Source organism: Lepisosteus oculatus, chromosome 4, assembly GCF_040954835.1.
Source record: "Lepisosteus oculatus isolate fLepOcu1 chromosome 4, fLepOcu1.hap2, whole genome shotgun sequence".
NCBI classification, from domain to species: Eukaryota; Metazoa; Chordata; class Actinopteri; order Semionotiformes; family Lepisosteidae; genus Lepisosteus; species Lepisosteus oculatus.
Window position 1 is genome coordinate 30,585,238 of NC_090699.1, and position 20,754 is coordinate 30,605,991.

At 35.1% G+C, this 20,754-nt stretch overlaps 1 protein-coding gene across 2 annotated transcripts in view; it reads left to right on the plus strand.

The window, feature by feature from the left end:
• hpse2 (heparanase 2) overlaps positions 1 to 20,754 on the plus strand; it is a 100,781-nt gene that overhangs the window by 18,790 nt on the left and 61,237 nt on the right. For both annotated transcript variants that reach the window (XM_015346524.2, XM_006630435.3), the window contains one exon: positions 291 to 452. In XM_015346524.2, the coding sequence (XP_015202010.1) occupies positions 291 to 452 (162 nt within the window). The remainder of the gene's footprint in view (positions 1 to 290; positions 453 to 20,754) is intronic.

The window sequence follows — 20,754 nt, forward strand, 5'->3', positions numbered from 1 at the left end:
TGTTTTCTTTGTTTTTCACATTGGTATCTGACCCTTATATTGTATTTTTTATTTTTCTCCTCATTTTTTCAGTGAAATAAATAGGTTCTGAAAAAAAATGTTCTGATTGTGAACCAGTGTTCTCTTGAGAGGAAGGGAGGCATTTCTCTTTATAGCTGTGTTGCTCTGAGCTAATGAGCACCATCTCACAGGCAGATGATCATCACGTGTGCTGTTGTAAACTGTTTGTAGGAGACTTAGATATGGAGAGTGGTATGGCACCTAAAGTGATTATTTTTTTCTGTGCTTAGATATTGTGCGGAGTGACATTGCCCTGGATAAGCAAAAAGGCTGCAAGCTTGCGAACCATCCTGACATCATGCTGGAGCTGCAGCGAGAGAAAGCAGCTCAGACACAGCTGGTCCTGCTGAAGGAGCAGTTTTCAAACATCTACAGCAACATAACAATAACAGGTAGGAGACTACGGACACAGCTCACACCTTCCACTACACAGCATCTGTGTTGAATAACATCATTACTATTCAACAAGCAGGGTGAAATAGTGATGTGACTATTGCTCTACATGATCCATTAGGAATATGCACCAAAATGATTAGAAGATGATTAGCAGGGCAGCCTGAGTAAAAAATGATTTGCACCTTCTGATAATTTAAACTTCGACAAAGGCTTTATTTTAAAGGATGCCAATGAAAATGAATATGTTATGTACAACACTGTTGAAATCTAAATTATCAACAGATATTGGATGAGATACAACTATAATAGCAGTTTTCTTTCAAGGTTTTGCCACATTTTTGTTAATTAAGATTTCAAAACAGCAGAAAAATAGGAATACATAAAATATTTAAAGATTGCCATTCTTTGTAAACAAAAGGAAACTTAAAAGGTGTAATAATTATGTCTAATTAAGATGTCTATGTCTAGTGAAGCTTAATGCTGGCACAATTGACCCAAGGGATTTATTGAAAGACCTCTGTGTTTCATCTGTTACAGCTTTACCTGTTAAGCCTTTCCATATGAACGTTATTTTCAACATTATATCTTTGTTGTGAACTTTTGACTTTAATGTCTCCCACCATCCCCCTCAGACTCTCACTTGAGAGCTAGAACTCCTAGTAGCACAAAGTCCTAGCTTTTTTGTCTAATTTTTGTGGGATTTTCCAGTTTGATAGTGTATCCTGTTTTACCATAGTTTTTTGGACCTTAGAGTCCACTCTCCATATGAAATGTGGATTGGCATGCATCTTGATCCAAGCTGGAGCTTGCCAGTAACACAAGCTATTCACTGTTTCACCATGTGAGTCTAGCCTAAACTCTCTTTTGCCCTTTGTGTAACTGTGGAGATTTGCCTAGTTAGTTATGCAACAGACTGGGTGTTTGGAAATGATCAGTTTTCAGAATGGCTAATTCTGAGAGCATGGGTAACAGTGCAAAGAAATAAGAGTAATGGATGTATACATTTTAAGAATTGTATTATTCTAAATGAAAACTAGAGCCAAACAATCTGTGTTTGGGTTTTAAGAACATACCTATTTATCCAGGTATAAATCTGTCCACTGGATTGTGGATCTATCCACACTACACTGCCGTTTCATTTATTGTCATATTCACTCTGTTATCCTAAACCCATAATAGATGAGAGTAATGTATCAAAAGAGCTTAATAATTTATCTTTCAGGAGCTCTTATAGCAGGGAAACAGGATATAGAACCTTATTACCTAATGATTAGCCAGTCACAGCTATAGAAATAATATTCATACAAGATACCCTTAAAATTAGAGCAATGTTAAAATGCAGTAGTAATTTATTTTAACTGATAATGGACACAGCTCCTTTGCAAGACAAAATGTAATTTTTAAAATAACAACATGTTTTCTGTTACCACAATAAAAGCTGATTTCTAATTTCAGTTTTTTATAAATATGATACTATAAATATTATTCTCTCAAAAAAGATACACCGATCACCTGGAAAGTTAACAATAATAAAATGCACCATTTATGATCTGTGCTCTTGTAATCCTAAAAGACACAAAAAAGAATGTTATAACTCAGGGTTATAAAGAATATATTAAAGCAATTGCCTGTCATTTCTTTTAAGACTTTTACATGACTGTTTGCATCCCTTGAAAAAAATGGTAAAACATTAGACAAAGGGTCTGTATATTTTGAAGGAGATCAGAATTCATGAAAAGGAGCCCTGCTCTCACTGGCAGAGGTGCTCTGGAGTGCACCTTGTCAGCTCCCCATTTTTGTACTGTCTTACATTTGACAGCTGTGTGAGCTGTGTTGCATTTGGCTAAGCTGTTGCATTTAATGTCAGAGCAGCCCACCTTGACTGACATATGAAAAGGATTCTGAAGAGATGAAGGGGTGCCCTCTTTTGTGTACCATACCCCCCACATGCTCCTGTAGAGATCGACTATTGTGAAGATTATAGGGGTTATTGTAGCTATTCGATTTATAAAAGAAGTAGTTCAAACAGAATAAAAACCTAACTTGTTTTTGTAACTAGATTCCCCTGACTGTACCAGGGTTTACAAACCAGGACAGTTGTTTCTAATCAAGCACTGAAAATAGACAAGGTTTACTACTAAAGTGCTGTGATAACACTACTAAGCCTCAGCTTTGGCCTCTTTTGTTAATAAGTTCTGATATGGGAGGTTTTCTTCAGAAAGAAATGAAACTAGAATTCTCCCAGTTCATCAAATTCCTCAAAAGCTCAGTTAAGTGTCTTCTCAAGATTTTAATGAGGGGGACAGAGTAGATCTGTGTGATTCACAGGGAATAGTTGTTCAGTTTATTTGTGCTAAATGAGTGATGAAAACAGATCTCAAGCTCTCAGTGCTTGCAGCAACATCCACTCAGTGTAGGACTTAGTGCTTAAGTGGCCAGGTCTTGGTTTTTGCTCAAAAGCCCTTTTCAGATACTGTAGCAAGCACAAGTCAGAACTGTTAGTGTCTTAGCTAGAGATGTTTCTCCAGGGAAGTGTTTGAGCTGTTTGTAGAATATACTTTAAAAAGCACTGTGATAAGCATTTGGTGACCAAGGAATGTCATTTTGTTTCACAATTAGGTCCCAAGGTTTTTCTTAGCATTAGGGAAGTCATAATTTTGATAGTGGAGGATGAAGGGCTGCAACACCAGAATAGCAGATTAAGTTAAATGGAAATAAAGCAAAAATACTGACAATAAAAATGCTTATTATGACTTCTGTCATCATTATTTGGTATGAGACACAGAGAAATGACCTCACTTGGAAGACTTTTAATCTTCTTTACAGTTCTGAATGAAAATTATAACAAGAATAAGACACCTGTAAGCAATCTGATTGATTGCACATGATGTAATGTATTGTGATCTATCAAAATACAAACATGTCAATTTAATATGCCATCTGTTATGTATCAGTGACTTGCACATGAAGCTATTAAGGCCAGCTGGCTGCTTATTCTGCACAGCTAGAGTAAATTAGAAATGGACAGTAAAAATGTTGTTTTTTGAAAATGTTTTGCCCATTACTCAAATGCTGTGATGTGCATGTCAGATTTGTGCTTTAATTCCTGTGTTTTTTTGTAGTAAGATAGTGGGTGGGAGTCCTTCTGAGTACGGGTGTTAGTAAATGGGAAGAGTACCAAACAGAGAGGATCACTAAGGAAAGTGTTTTGCCAGGTGTTAGAAATCCCATTTTTTAGTAAAACAGCTTTGACAGAGGGTTAAATAAAGTGCTGGATTGAAGGGATTTTGCAGGGAAACGGAAGTGAATTGGTCATGGATATCCAGTTGCTTTTAGACAGTCAGCTGGAGATTAAAAATCCTTTTACTTACTTGTTCTTTGGTCAGCAGTGGCCCCCTAAATATTCAAGGTATTCATTCCTCAGCTGTTTATTTATTATGGTATCAGGAAATAACTTTATTGACCCCTTTAAGATAGAAAAAACAAACAAAGTAAAAGCTTTTTTTTAAAAAAATGAAATTCTGCTGTTTTTGAGCAGGTGCCATTGTTTTATTCCTGCACTGTAAACAGCCTGTGCAGTTCAAAGCAGCTGGTCTGGTACAGGGGGCAGCGAACCAGAAGGGTTTATTTGTTTAAAACTGATTTACCATGGAAAGCCTTCATAGAATTTCTGTTTTTGGAGAACAACACACACTGCTGTATTTAGTGGAGTTCTCACGCAAGTCATACTGTATAACATTTTTAAAAGCTTCTAAAGCTTCTATACCAGGTGGAATGGTGCTTACTTGCTACAAACCTACAGTTTTAAAGTGAGAATTCTTGAAAGATATATCAAACAGCATTATTAATGTAGTTCCAGGCACACAGTATCTCATCCATGTAAAGAAAACCTAAGATAATGTTGCTCGCAGAAAGTGAAGGGCATGTTGTTCGTGAAATAAGAGTTATTGCAGTAGTGTATTTTAATACTGGTGAGCTGGAAATAATTTTATATTCCTATGCTAATTTAATTCAGTGTTTCTCATAGTATTTAAAATACTCAAAGTAGCACTTCACAGTTATGTATAGGGTATATATGAATACTTTTAAACAATTTCTTTTCTCCCAGACTGATTAATTGTTGATTTTTCCTGCGCCCCTCAGCTTTCCAAACTAAGTGTAGCTTACAGGTCATATGCTGGGCATCCCTGTTGTAATTGAACCTTACAACTGCCTGCTGAAAGGATTTAGAAACCTTGGCAATACAACAGGGAGCTTTCAGTGACAGAACATGCTGTGCCAAAAATCTTCTTAGTCGATCTTCAAGTTAATGTTTCTGCATATGAGTTACTGTATACAAAAGAATACATGTAAAATATACATGCATGTATATGTATATATTTAAAGCATGTATACAGTCAATCTGCAGCCTTTTAGGTTGTAGGATGTTGTCTGTGCCAGATGGCTGCAGCATGCAGTCGTGAGTAAAGATGGCTGATATCTGCTAACAATCTTAACACTACAGCGAGCATCAGCAGGTGGGAAAAGGCTATAAAACTGCAGCTCCATCCTTTTCCACTCAGCTTTTGAGCCCTTTTTGGCCTCAGCTCATTATAAATGTCTGTAGTGTTTTTTCTTTTGCAGCCAAAAAGCTCTATATAAAATTAGTTGTCAGCACTCTCAGTTTCCTAAGTTGCTAAGAAGCTTGCTTTGGCGTGTTGGAATCTACAGTTCAGCCCTTTCTCTGCCTCTCCTCAAGAAGACGCCTTCCTCAGCAGGGATGCCGATATAATGAGGGCAGATCTTTTTGTGTTTAATACAGTTTTAGCACCTCTCTCTTCTCTGTGTGCTTAATAGGTCACTTCAACATCTCATTATTTTTTTTGTTTGTTTTTCCAACTGCCATGCTCTAAAGTCTAATTATTTGCACCTGTGTGAGAGCTAATAAAAGGATTTAACCTAGTTTAGTTCCCTATATATTTTTTTCAATGCTACATCACCTTTTGTTTGTATTCTGCAAGGTTTTTGTTATAGTTATTCTAGCTGAGGAACTGTGAGTCTTAAATTATAAAAGGAATAACCTTTTTTTTTTGAGTGGACACCACAAACTGAAGAGTCACAGGTGTGACATAAGCCAAAAACAAAAACCTGATAGTCCTATTTTTTTCAATTAGAGCACATTATGACATGCATTAGAATTTTTTTACTCATGATTTGTTAATAGTGTAAACACCACATTTGACACAAGAAGCAAATATGTTAAATGCAATCTTAAATGCAAATATGTTCAAGTTTTTGTGCTGAGGTAAAATGTACTTTCAAGTTGTTGTTCTGAAGTAAAATGTGTTATCTACTTTGCTTGTGTTCATTTTTTGAACATTTGTTTTTAGGATTTAAAAATGCAGATAATTGGTTTTGAAATAAAACAGAAGGCATGTACTACTCTCAGTTGGCATTTAAGAGAAGGAAAGCAAACAGATCCCATGATTATTTTATAATGGGCCTCAGCACTAAGAGCTTACAGCAAAGCTCTCGGGAAGACTATATGAAACTTCAGGGGGCTTGTCCCGTTATACAAATACAGGCTGTCACTGTGCCACTCTGAAACAAGAAGCTGTTTCTCCTCTGTGTCTGGTCCCCTCACTCCAAACTTACTTTGAACAGATTTGAAAATGTGAAATCGTATTGTGTGGCATTGAAGAAATGTAAATGGAATAGGGATGTCGGTGTCATTCAAGACTGTTTCATGTCATTTAAAGGTCAGAAGACAAATGACATGAAATTGTTCAGTGAGGATAATTTGGATTTTGCTATAGGTGCCCTTCACAACTCCTTCACATCAATAGCAATAACTGTCAGTGAGTTTCCAGATCTTTCTTAATGTTACATGCTTTCATAGATTTAAAGATGTTTTGAAAATTATATTTATAGTGTTGGGGAGAATTTGCCATGTGTTTACTTGTGTGGTAGATCAAACTGACAGGAAGTTTATAAAAACTGGACAATGTTAAATCCTGGCAGCTTTGTAAAACCTTAACAGAAGAAAAAAAAGATCCTGTCTATGGTTTAATTGGTCATTATACTGTTTAGTCAGTCATATTTACATAAGGAAAAATTAAGAAATATCAAAGACCAAAGAGCATTTTATATCCTTATATACTTTAAGAGAGATCATCTAGGAATGACATACAGACTGAATTCTACATTAGTGCTTAATCTTAAAAGTATAGGTCTAATCTCAAAAGTATAGTGCCTAATCTCAACAGATAGTTTAAATTGAAATTTCAACAGTCAGTCATAAGTTTAATTAGAGGTAATAATGTGAAGCAATTACATGTAAGGTCTTGAATGAATAAAAAACTGTATTTTATACAGTTATACCTGATAGGCTTCACTTCAGTATTTTTTCAATGCTTTACATTTCTGACCTCAGTGAAACGTAGAATCTAAAAAGATTCCCTTCTAAAAGACTTCAGACAGGGCCTCTATCATCTACTGTAAGTGTGTATCTGAAGCATATACAAACACACACATGCTCACATAGGACACAAGGCAAACATACCCAGCATGTCCCCACAATGCTACGCACTTTAAATACTGATGTGTGTTTCAAACAGATGTTGTTTCCTGTAAAGAGAAACATGAGAAGGCCTATTTGGGAAGATTTCTAAGATATTAAGCAGATGAAGATTCCTTTCCTGTTGTATTTAATACTGCCATGTGATCAGATTTTCAGCTGTTTTTGTTCCAAATACATACTTGCATGTGCGCACGCACTGACACACGGATGTACTAACATATGTGGCTTGCAGTTCTTCTGAATGTTGATTCTAGTTATGTGTACAGATATGTTTTAAAACCTGTGAAGAGTTGGATCAGAACACTTAAGATATGAAGCACTGATTATTTTTAACTTAACAATAAAGTATGTCAAAATGTCGATTTGACCGTTGTTTATGTAAAGTGTACTTTTATAATGTTTTGATCAAATTAAAATAAGCCATCTGTATGTACATGTAATATATCCACACATATGTCTATCTACTTATGTAGAGATGTTTAGTTGTATGTTGTACAGTATAATCATTTATACAGTTCAGACATTCTGTATACAGTATTTACAGGTAATTTATTCTAACTTTATACACACATATACAATTATAAGTCACTAATTACAATGATTTTGAGGTACAGTCTTAGAACAACATTGAAATCACAAAAGTTATTTCATTATCTTTTTCTGTAGTCTAATAACAAAAGAAATCTGTCAAGATCTTCAACAGCAGACGAGTTCCACTGACTGGGACTTAGCAGCCTTGTATAGTCCTGTCTTGACTGTCCTCCTGTTGCCATTCTGCTCTTTTTTTGGACTGGCAACTTCAGTCATTGCCATGGACAAGCAGGGCTGAATTAAACACTTGTTCCACATAAACAGCAGGGCGTGATCTCAGATAGGAAGATTGCCTTCAATATCACCTTGCTGGATCTTGTGACTCAAATATCTTGTGGTAAGATCCTTGCAGGCCCCTTTCCATGTTTTTTTACAAGATTTGGTCAAATATATATTTCCTTTCTTCATTTATAGAGATAAAAGGCTGAGCATAGACATTTTCCTTTATTTTACAGACAATCTACTGTATATTCCCTAAAACATGTTGATTGAATCTAAAAAAGGCACACTAGGAGAGTATATAAAATGACACTTATATAATTGTCAGCAATCAGCGTCAGTACCAAAAAGAATGGGTGTTCACCTGCCTAGGGAGCACCACACAACAGGTGCAGTGTGTTCGACTGACATAGCCTCTAAAAGACAGGAGTCTAACTGGACATTTAGGCTCACTAGAACTCACTAGAAAACGTGTGTAGAGTGGAAGGGATTGCAGGGCCGTATATCCACAATCTAATGTAAAATGGCTGAAAATAAATATTTAGGGGGAGATAGTTTATATTGAATTTTCTCTCCCAGGTTAGCATCTATAACACTTAAGCAATGTAACTAAAGATATCATATCTGAGCTCCAACACTAAATGTGTGTTGGGAACTGGGTGTTGTCCTGCCATAACTGCATTGATCTAAATACTAATGAAAGTCCTGGATCTCTTCAGATAGGAGATTGACTGACTGCCTCAAGCCTGACCCAGCAGCTTTGCAATTCAATCTGGTTGGGAGCTGAATCTGGCTAGAGAATACACAATGTAGAACATGGAAAGCAAAGATATATGAGCCAAGGCTCCAGCTACATTACATTTTGTTACATACTTGATATATACCCACATTTTATTGCACAAAACAATTTAAAAAAGTGCTAAAAAAGAGGTTTATCCTATGGCTACAAATATAGTGTCTCCAGACATAAAGGGATATTTTATCATGGCATGATCACAAATGAGAAACACTGAATGATTATTGTCAATACTTTTAGTATATAATACAAAGACTGCTTTGTGACTGAGGGTACTTGTTTAATTTGTTTTAAGGGGATATATTTGAAAATGGTTTAGTGATTCTGTCCCAGTTGGAGAACTAAGTGCAAAATTTCAATTAGAAAAAAAGAATTAATAAAAATAGTGTCTGGAATATATGGATTAACTGTAAAACATAAGCAACATCAAAAATGTGAAAAACATTACATACTGCATAGTATTCTATTATAAAAAGAGAAAGTGCCTGAAATTGTAACGTTTTCAAATGTCATTTTATTGCTTTTTATTTAAGATTATTGCTTGAGAGCAGTATAGAGCCCTCAAAAACTATTGGAAAAGCAGTCAAAATTGTTCTTTTCATTTATAGTGAAAAAAATTGTATTTTTGGCTGATTAATTTGAATGATATGTACAACTTAATATACTTTTTGTGTAATTTCATGCATACATTTGATCATATGAAAATAACATGTAGTTTGAGTTCAATCTTGTGATTTCAAATGACCATGCATATTGGGACACATTCACTTAAAGGAGATTTCAGAATGTAAAAGTCAGTACATGATTATTTATCCCTTTGAGCAATAACTGCACGAAGTCTGTAACACACTGAACTCACTAAATTCTTGGCATACTGTAATAATCTGAGATGCTTTGCAGCCAGTTTGAGGTTTTGTCCATTCATGGGTTGTTCTAATTCTATTTTTTTAAGTCTGCATGTAAAATGCATGCTCAGTTAGATTTAAATCTGGAAATAACATTTGGCCAGTCTAAGATTTTCCACTTTTTTTTCCTGATGAACTAGTTGGTTATATTGGCTATACTGTATGTTGGCTACATGTCATGCTGTATAGTGAAGCACGGTCCAATTAGTACACATATTACATACATACTTTATTGATGATGTTACTAATGTTGACAGCAGTCCAACTTTAGTTGAATGAAGTCTGAAGTTTGCCTATTGTCTATTTATATAGACAAAAATGTTTTTTTAACTTATTAGGAGGTGCCTTATCTCCATTCAAACTGTGTTTAATGACCTGTTGATGCTATTGGAAATATCATTTGGCAATAATTGAATGCGATTGTTTTGGTAGTATAATGTTGAGGTTTGTTGAGGTCGGGACTTTATGTTGAGGGGAAAGATGAGCATTAATGTCAACTTTAGCAGCCAGCTTGTTATTGTTGATGATAATCTCGCATTTGTTGACCTCATTTTCAGACCTCTGCCCTATTGCAAGGGTCATGAGCACAGGCCCATGGGCCTCCAGTTGTCTGGAAGCCATTTTACAGCAACCGTTGTGAAAGGAAGGGGGAATCACATGTGCATGTTGCTGGACTTTATGTTTTAAAATATCTCACACTGATAAAGTTAAGAAGCTGTAGAAAATTATTGTTCTGTGAGAGGCTCATACTTTGTTTCTACATTAGGTCTTCTTTATCAAAGTTCAAATGCATATTACTTTTGCTCAAGCTATTTTAAAAGTTGCATGGCATACTGTTCAAGTGTTATATTTTGTACTTGCACTAGCAATTGTGTTGATTAGCTGTGGCAGAAAGCAATTTAAGTTAGGATGTTTGGGTGACCCTTCAATGGTGTTTTTATGTACAGGTATATACTGTATGTTTGTTGCATACTTGCTACTGGAAGGAAAGGTGCACCTTAAATGGACAGCCACAGCAGACCGTGGTCACCTTATGTCCATGACTGGTGGTTATAGTGAAACTGTCAACATCGTCTTTAAAGATGACTATTTTAGTCTTCAAGTGTCATGAGTCCTCCAGGATGTACAGTACGACATCAGACTGGAATGAATAGCGTACTCTTGCTCAAATGTCTCATTATTGCTGAATGATGTTACTGATTACTACATAAAGGAACTTTTTTGTAAAATAATTTCACAGACAAAACACAGTATTTTCTAACTTTCTTGTCAGAAATGTTTGCAAATGATGGTTTGACAAAACAACCAAAGCAACCTACCTTTATCCCATGCATTTTGTTTCTTGAAACTGATGCTACATTTACTGTACATTGTTTGCAGTCTATTAGCAGTCAAGAATATTTCCCAGCCCAGTCAATTTACTATAAAAATGGCCAGTTTATGATATAGGACTAAAACCCAAATTCACTAAAAAGGTTTGTTGCAAAGACTGATACTTAACAAAGTAAATAACAGAAATCCAACGTTTCAGATACCAAGATGTTCTGCTTCAGCCTACATATTCACAGTTTCTGCAAACTTAGAATAACTGACTTGGATGTTGATCCATTGTGAGCTAACATGCTCTGTATTCCTCAATTTTTGGTTAAGTCTTGAATATGAAATACTTTAGAAGTTCATATCTCAGGAACAAATGAACTGTATTTGTCATTGCACGTGCTCACAATATTCTTGCATGAAGTGTGCCAAAATGAGCAGGAATGTGGGCTTCCAACTGCACATCTGTAGTATAAATGTATGTTTTGTTTCCTTACATTAAATACATTTCTTGCATTAAATTCAGAAACGAGTGCATTGTCCATTTTGAAATCAGTTAGAGCCTTTAAGTAACTATTACAGAGGGCACTTTTCTTCAGTGCAGCAAGGACTTTTTCCTCAGAGGGAGTAGCTTCCCTTTGTTAAGCAATGACTATCCCCCGAAATAAATTGTTTTACAGTGTGTCACACTGTTTGTTCAGTTCAATAGAGTTTCCTGGTTCAAAGGCAAAACCATGCCTCCATTGCAAGCAGACAATTTTTTTTTGCTAATTTGACTCTCTGGCTGTCAGTGTTTATTTATGAGAGCGTTCTGGGAAAGTGATTATTTTTTTCCCCAGTGGCTTTTCAACAATAAGTGCTCACCATCGGCAAATCCTTCTTTCCTAAATGGGCAAATGTTTCACTTTTTTTCAGATAATTCTTTTCATAAACCATGTTGGTCTTACTTGTCAGATTGCTAGGAGTCATTGTTTTAGAGTGTCAGAGGTATGTTTTCAGAACGTGCTTGCTCACAGCAACCATGGAAAGAGCCTGTGGCATTCGTGTTCTGCTGGCTTTTTTGGGATACATTATGATACATGAAGTATTACAATCATACAACTGTTTTTAATGGCAAGGTAATTGATTATTTCTGCATTAAATAATATAACCTGGGCTTGACTGAAAGGTGATTGAAGTCCAGCACATGTCACAGAGAAGGATAGAAATATATGTTTTAATTGGCAATTTAAAATCTCAAACTCCTAGTAGATTGTACATTTTGAATATCAGATTCTGAATTGCTATTATTCCTGTATTTAGATTTGCATTCAATAATATCCCAAAATAAATATTAATAGTGAACTGTTTTATAAACAGTTATGCTTTGTAAGTACTAGACTTCTTACATTACTGAGAAGTGTGTTAGAAAATACACAATTCATTTTCAGTTTTCTTTCAACTGAACATGCCTTTAAGGATATAATTTGAGCGTTTTTATAGCTGAGCTATGATTGACTGTGTGTAATCTAGAAATACTGTTTATTGGTAATTTATTGTTCTAATTTCCTCATCATAGAAATTATTGATTCATGAAGAGTATAGGGAGGTAATTCTAAAATGCTTCAAGAGATAAAAGACAACGTTTTGCAAAATTTAACCTGAAAAAAATAATTTAAAAAGTATTTTGCTTTCTTGTTAAATAAGGTATTTCTGCAGAGGAAGATTAAACAACTTCATTCCGTTAATGTTATTAATCAAACTACTTCAAAATGTAGTAGTTTGTTACAAAAATGTGATGAGAATTTTAGTAAAAAAGACATTTTAAATTCCAAAAAAGCCGTTCTTGTTAAAACAGATGTTACACACCTTTACAACTCAAATACTATCCCTAGAACAGTTTTCCCTAAGTCAGCATTTTTTCTATTCAATCACAGTTCTTTGCTGACTTTTGCAGAGCAATTTTTTTTTTGGGACTAACCTATTTATGTATTGGAAATCAAATCTTAGTTACTGCTGCATTTACGATAAATGTATTAAGATGAGCATATTTCAGCTGAAGTCTCCCTCTCCAGGATTCTACTGTTATTATCCGTTCTTTTTGTTTTTCAGAGGTGTTTTAAATCAGCACCTGTGTAGCTGCAGGGAGAAAGAGAGTTCATCAAAACCATTATGTGAGGTAATAAGATCTAGATTGCTGGAATATTTTAAAAGCTTATGATTTAAATTGTGAAATCATAAGATTATTTCAATTCTGACATTAGAAGATTAAATTTTCCTGAAGCCTATTAGGTCTACTTGTACTAGTGGAAGCTGGTTACAGTTTTGCACACACACTTTTTGAATGTAATGCAATGGGAAATCTCTTTATTATCTTGGTATTAGGAAGGGAAAGTTTGAGGAAGAATATGGTTGTCAGGATTGTTCATAAACATAATTCTTAATTTTTTAAATAAAAAAATGATGGAAACTGCAGACTGTAGAAACCATAGGCTGTATATTACATTAAGTCTGTGGATCCCAGTTGTTCCAACTGTGCAATACAAAAGTACACGAGAGCAGGCTGGAGGAAGCTGTCTGACTATCAGCTTCATTAGCAATACAATCCTGAGAGAATCCTCTCTCACACGATTCACCTTCATTCCTCCTAGTGTATTCTGATCAGCTGCTCTGTGATGGGCTTGAACTGGGGGAGATCTGTAGTTCCCACACATCTCGTCAAAAGAGTTTCTCACTCTAAAGCATATTAGGTTACTATCTTCTTTTGGTGTTTTTATGTTATGCAGCTGCTGCTGCTCCAGTCCTGCCAGTGGACGTCTAACTCAACGAAAGGAGACATTTTACTCAGTGGGTCCACTTCTGGTAAAGTAAAATATATGAAATCTGTCCAGAATTCTTTTTGAGTTATATAAGGATTTGGCTCTTTTCAGATGTTACCACCTGCAAGCTACATATTATTCCATTTTTATTTCTGAACTGCGGTTGTTTTGATGTTTTAAGACTTGTCATGGGTTATTTATCATTTCCACAGAGGTCATTCCATTGCCCCATATCTATAGCTACCCATTAAAAATGTGGGTTTTTATACCCTGTATCAAGGTGAAAAAGCCTGAACTTACACATATATATAATGGAAAATAATATTGATTACAGAGCCATCAAAATACATTGAAATAAATGGGACCTGTACTGTCTCAATCAAGTTTTGAATTGATGCTTTTAGAACCAAATGTTTTTAAATATTCATTATAAATGAATATCTCTGAGTTCTGTGTATAGCTTGAGCCTAATTACACTGTTGTTGACAAATTGCTTTGGGCACATAGTTTATCAGGATTTTGCCATTAAGTGGTTTCATAAAACACAATGCACTCAAAATAAAATAAATCAAAAGAGCATAAAAGCACAGCAAATTGTCCCAATAAAATGTATAAAACAAATTATACATTAAAGATTACAGTGAAAGACAGGCCTTTAAGCAAGTTTTTAAAATGTCAACAGTCTCTAATGGATTTGTCCAATGAGTTCTACAGATGTGGTGCTGCATAAGAAAAAGTTTGGTCACCTGCTGTGTGGAGCCTGGTGTTTGGCAGCGTAAGGAGGCCTGAATCAGCAAATCACTGAATGAACTATACTCATGCTATTAGCATTTTGAAACAACCTGGAGCTGGACTATTCAGTTTCTCATACATTAGCAAGAGAAAATTAAAATCTTCCAAAAATTTCATAAGAAGTAATTGCAATTTACAGGGAGCAGAAGTTATATATTGATGCAATGTACTTTTAATTAATACATGAGCCACAGAATTCTGGACGTACTGAAGGCTGTTTATTACCTTAGAATATATCCCACTTAGTAAGGCATTAAAGATGTCTTTTTGATTAAATAAAAGCATGTGTCAATTTTTCAGCATCAACTAGGCAGAGGAAGGGCTTTCTCTAAGCAATGTTATGCAGTTTGAAAGAACAATACCTTATGATTTTCCCAACATGCACTGCAAAATGAAACAGGTTCAAAAGTAACAACAAGACTTCTATCTTCCATCTAAGGTTTGATTTCAGTACTGTCAACAGCAACACTGAAGTCACCAACTTTGTGACACTAATGCTGGGAGTACAGCTCAAACGTATACAGTAACAGTTTTGCTCAAAGACATTCCATCTGACTATTTCATAAATGATTGTAAAGTTCAAATACTGCAGCAATGTCTGACTTGGTCTACAAGGGAATTATATGGCTTTAGCAAAGATGTAAAACCTTAGTGTCAAATACTCTGACCAAGAAGCAACATCTCAATACTAAATAGTAAAGGTCCCAGCACATAACCTTGAGGTACATCCTGAGTATCCTGAGTAACTGGACCAACATGAGTTTTAAATCAGCCACGATTTCCACCTCGGATTAATAAATTGTACAGATGAGAGCCTTGTATTTTAAGGAAAATGAACTATGATACAAAATTCATTTGCAACATTTACATTGCATGCCCATTTCTATACCCTTTACAATTTGCCCAAAGCCTTTTTTGCTTTGCTGAAACTGTTTCACTGGGACCCATAAGAAAATGGTTAGAGGAAATCCTCAGACACTAAGCTACTAACTAAACAAGAGTGGCTGAAGGATTTTTCTCTCATTTCTAACCTTTCCATTATTTTTAACAGAGCTAAAGGAACAAAATGTACTGCAGCAGTAGTTTTATACAGTATGTGCCTTCACGATGAGAGGAAGTATAAAACCTTTTTATCACAGTAAAGATGTATAAAAGATATCAATGTGAAGAAAACCAAGCAGGAAATGTGTATATAGTATATACATAACAAAATTGAGAAATTGGAACTTTTTATAAGTTGACACCGAAGTATGTTCTTCAGTGTATTTAACAATCCACCACTGCCCCCCCCCCATCTCACCTCCTTTCCAGCAGAGGGAGAGTTAGTGGGGTACAACTCTGTTAATGTAGACCCATCTTAAAAATAAGCATCAAATAAACACTTAAACTCTTTTGATCTAGTGTGACAAATGTCTTAACTTAATTGTCTACAATAGAACTGAATCTATTTTCCACCTAGTTTAACACAATTATCCTGCTATCATAGCTATCTTAAAAGAAGATGAATATTTAGCACTTTCATCTTTCACATATCCCTGGTAAATACTCTCCACTTCATAAAAAGCATAATCCCTGGTGTGATTGTTTTGTTTAACAATCGTCAAGTGTGTGTTTGATTGAATATTGGAATTTTATTGAGAATTCAACTTTTAAATAATATAGTTTAGGAGCTGATCAAATGTGATTATGTGTATATTCAGTAAATAAAAGTTAAAAAACAAGTGTCGATTATTAATAACTGCCTTAATAACAAATGCCTTTTAATAGATTGTAAGGTTGCACTCTATGAATAGAGGTAGTCAAAATCATGCTGAATAATGTAATCTATAAATTATTAAATTAAGCTGTTATTGAAAACCAAAACACTAGCCGAAAACATGAGCTGTTTAAGGGCCAGATTTCAACTATGAAGTGTCACATAACACTCTATTTACATGCAGCCTGGCCAGGATGAGAATAATATTGTATCAAGTGAACTTATTTTCCATTTTCAGGCACAACCAGTGAATTTAAAACAAAGGTACTGTTTCTGGAAAAGCTGGAGTTAATAAAAAGATTCTAGATTGAATTAAGAGTCTTTTATTATTTACTGGAGATGTTTCTTATTAAAAACAGAAGATATCACTCCTCTGGTACAGCACTATTTCCAGACAGGACATTGAAAATCAAGGGGTATCTGAACTAAGACAGGTTTAAAGCCTTGGGCACAACAGTATCATATTTTTTATCTTGGTCTAGTTCTGCTAGTATTTATTCTGCTGTTATCTTTGAGATTTTTTGTTTTGTACAGCTTCATTAGTATGGATTTAATTTGAATGCAAATTTAATTTTTAAAGCTGTAATGTCTCAAGGTACAAAAGTACAAAATTGGTTTGTTAGACTCATGAAAATCCATTCACTAGTTGTCAATTTGTTTCCACTGGCTATATAAGCAGATGAAAGAATGTTAAATTATTGCTGAGTTTCAGAAGTAAAAGCCAAAAAGGCCAAATTGGTCACAATTTGTGTTTGGAGAAATGGGCCAGAGAGAGTATTATTTCTAGTAATAAAAAAGGGATCAGTTGAGCTGTAAAACTTAAATGATAAACATTTTTTGGAGGGAGTAAGTATGGATATACAATACAGGAAGAAACAGTACTGACAAGATATAGTACAAATGAATATTTGAGAACAAATGACCAGATATATGTTGATTTGTGAAAAATCTAAGGCTAATTTGCCAAATACCTAATAAATAACATAGAGAAAATGTTAGATTTCCTGGGAGTGCAGGGAGTGTTCTCTTGGAAAGATTTTATAAAGCATTCTGTGATATCTTAGGCCTGGATTAAGTAAAAAACTTCAATGGTCTTGCCAATCTCAAATTACAAACAAGTCCCTTCATGACAGCTTTTTGTTTGTCGGCATTTCTCCTTTCTAGCCAGCAGGAAGTTGCCATTTTATATTGGGCTTAGGGACTGGTCTGTGGGTCAATGTGTTTGTGGGATAATAACAATACAGTAGTACAGTATGTATACATCAATCAATAATTCATTACACATTGAGAGCTGTTTATTAAAGAACAGATAGTCATACTTTGCAGTTTCATCATAATCCCATACAGTATCTTTCTTTTTATAAGTTTTATAAGTTAGTAACAATTGCCAGAATTGGCTGCAACTGATGACTTTACACTGAATTACATTTTTGAAATAAAAGTGTTTTTGTTCAACACAAGAAATCCTGTCAGATGCAAATGTCTCTTTGAAATTGGAATGTTGTTTTAGTTTCTTTTCAAGAGTATTTCTTGGGTACATTTCCAAGCTGCAAGATGAGTGAAAAGACTGAGTGGTCACGCTGCAAAATGGCTTGCTTCCCTGAGTATAGCCAAGTGAGTGCTAAAATTTATTTTCTAAAAAAGCATCCCTGCATTTCTTCGAATTACATCTAATCAAAAACATAAGGGAAGAGCATAAAGGGCTGTAATGCAAGAATATTTAACAAGTTTTGTTTGTTTTTAAGAGAAAATACCTGACAGATTTCAAAACACAATAAAACATAAGCTTACTCTTTAACTTATGGAACGCCCTTGAGACAATTGAAATGTTCCCCTGTGTGTGCACAAATAGTTTTATTATGACTTTTTTGTCATACCATACCTTTCTGTATTTAAAGCAGACGCTTCAGAGCAGTTGGTATCAAAAAGTCAATAGGCCAGTACACACACAATCTGCCATCAAATTCATAGCATCTAGGTGCCTAAGGGTTGTCATTGCCTTGAATAAAGTATATTAAGCATTGCTACTGTTTAGCAATTGTCATCAGTGCATGTTCACATTCCTAGGGGGTAAACTCTTTATTGCAACTGTAGTTATGCAGCCTACTCTACTTAAAGAAATAAAGCTTTAATGTCAAATAATGGTGCTTCCTCAAATAACATCACTCCTTCTGTCAAGTTAAAACCTAATTTACTGAATATAATATAATTAAGATAATATTTCAGACTTCTGGCTTCATGCTTGTCTGAAGAGAGCACTATCAAACAGACAGCTCTTTGTACAGAAAAATATATACCAGTATTTTAATTAACCACCTGCATTCCACACAACATGAATATTATATTTTGTAAGGACAGGAAAAAAACATTGTATTTTCCTTGAATTGTTTTTAATAAGTATATAAGTACATAATTAAATTAGTTCTGGTCTAGGAAGCATGGAACAGAAAAGTAAAATTGAATTTTCTGTGGTATGTTACAAGGGCTGATGCTTTATACAAGAGGGGAGTGAGGGGGAGACAAAGGTTGCACTCTGAATGTTTCTGGGAGAAAGAAGCCAAAAGAAACCTTTTTCCTGGTCCTTTTTAATCTTGAACTTGACTGACAGGATCTGACACTTCTAAGTAGGACCAGATGTGTATACTGCTTCCAGCCCTAACATGGTACATCAGAAAGCCAAAGGTTTAAATAGGCTGTTGCAGCCTTTCTGCCCTCTGAAAAAGTTTAGCAAGACTTCTGAGCTCACTCCTCATTACCACCTAGGTTATCCATATTTCCTGGCTCAACCACTTCTTTAATAGGCAAGAGTGATCAGAGCGTGTACCGGAGAAATAATGGCACTGGCCAAATTTCTGCAAATCCCAAGTGAGTTGGATCCTAATATCACTGACATGAGTGTGAACAAAAAAAAAAACAGATTGGGATGTCTGTTTTAGACTTGCTGACCAATGTGATAAACATGAGTAAATCTTAGTTTTTCACAAGCGTTAGCCAATCTGTGTTTACAGTATATGTATGTATCTAGTTTATTTACCTATGCTTTTTCAAGTGATTTTTGATTTAGGTTTGCTTAGTGTCATTATATTTTTCTACAGTAACTTATTTTGAAAGTGCCTAAGAAAACCTTAGATATGTTAGAGTACAAAAGTTCTTGAATCAACAAATTAGGATCAGTCTGCTTTAACTCTAATAATATAACCTCACCATGTTTCATGTCCTGTAAGTTTCATTCCTTACAACTCTAAAACAGTTTCTGAAATAAAAATATGATTAGTGAATCAATGTCATTCCATGACCTTTGGTGATTTCCTCTTTAGAATTGAGTGCAGGAGTGTAAGAAAAGAGTTTAAGTACACATTAAGCACAGTTTGGGTGTTGCCACCTTATTACAAAATTAATGGTTATTGGGAAACATCCTCTGAGAGCCCAGCTCTCTGAGTAATTTTCTGAGGATACCTTTTCATTCCATAAAGCCTTCCGTTCTCTTACCTTTGTGAGGGCAAGAATGAACAGCCTCCAGCTTTGTTGTTCTCTCAACTGTTTATTATCCTCAACTTATTATGTTTCAGCTTTGTAAGTATTATTTGTAGTCACATGGGAAGTTTACAAGTTACCATAAAATTCAGAGGAGAAATATATACAGATCATACACCTGAATAGCATGTTCTACAGTGAAATTGTTAGAATACAGCTGATTTTTAATCTGAGAGTGCAGGTTGAAGCAGGCTGTTATTTCTTCTTTTTTTACTTGGATAGCTTTGAGATTTATTATTGCACATCTGTATGAAGGCTTGGCCAATTGCATTAATGTGATGCTTATTACTGTGTGAAATGATGGAGGTCCTTTAGGTTTCAAAGGAAACCAAGCTTTGAAAAACTGGAAATGTGAAAAAAAACAAATGACCATCCTAAGTGGGGAAAAAGTGCTTTCCTTCCAAAATTAGTTCTTAGTCATTGTTCTCTCAGCTTTGAAAACACAGACATCCTCTGAAAGAAAGGAAGTAATTGCTGAGGGCTTTCATTAACCAGAGGGTGGCTCAAGCCCAGTCATCAGAGCGTGGACCAATGCCTTCCCCTGAATATCCTGAAAATGATATCTCTATCCCTTGCTTCTTGTTTTCTGCTACACGAGAGTACAATGAGATGCATAATGCTATGGCTTCAGCTGTCCATGGAGAGCGTCTGTAATGTTGGCTATGGCGTTATATGGAGAGATTGAATAGCACCATTATAGAAAAAATATTGATGTTAACTTTCCATGTACACAACAGAAAGTTAAGATAGGCTGTCCATGATTTCCATTTCACAAAAATCATGTTTTGTCATCTTACATAACTGAATTTCCTGAAACATAGTGTACAGTGTTGCAGAAGAGGTCCCTGTTCATGGGCTGCACAATGGGATTCAGTTCTGGACCTGTGGAGCTACAGTATCTGTGTAGAGTCTGGATGTTCTCCCTTGTTTGTGTGGGTTACCTGGTTCCATAGGACTTACTGTTCAGCAAGTGTGTTTTTTACCATTCCCCATGTTAACAATGAAGATGAATGTTTCAATGGCTCACATCT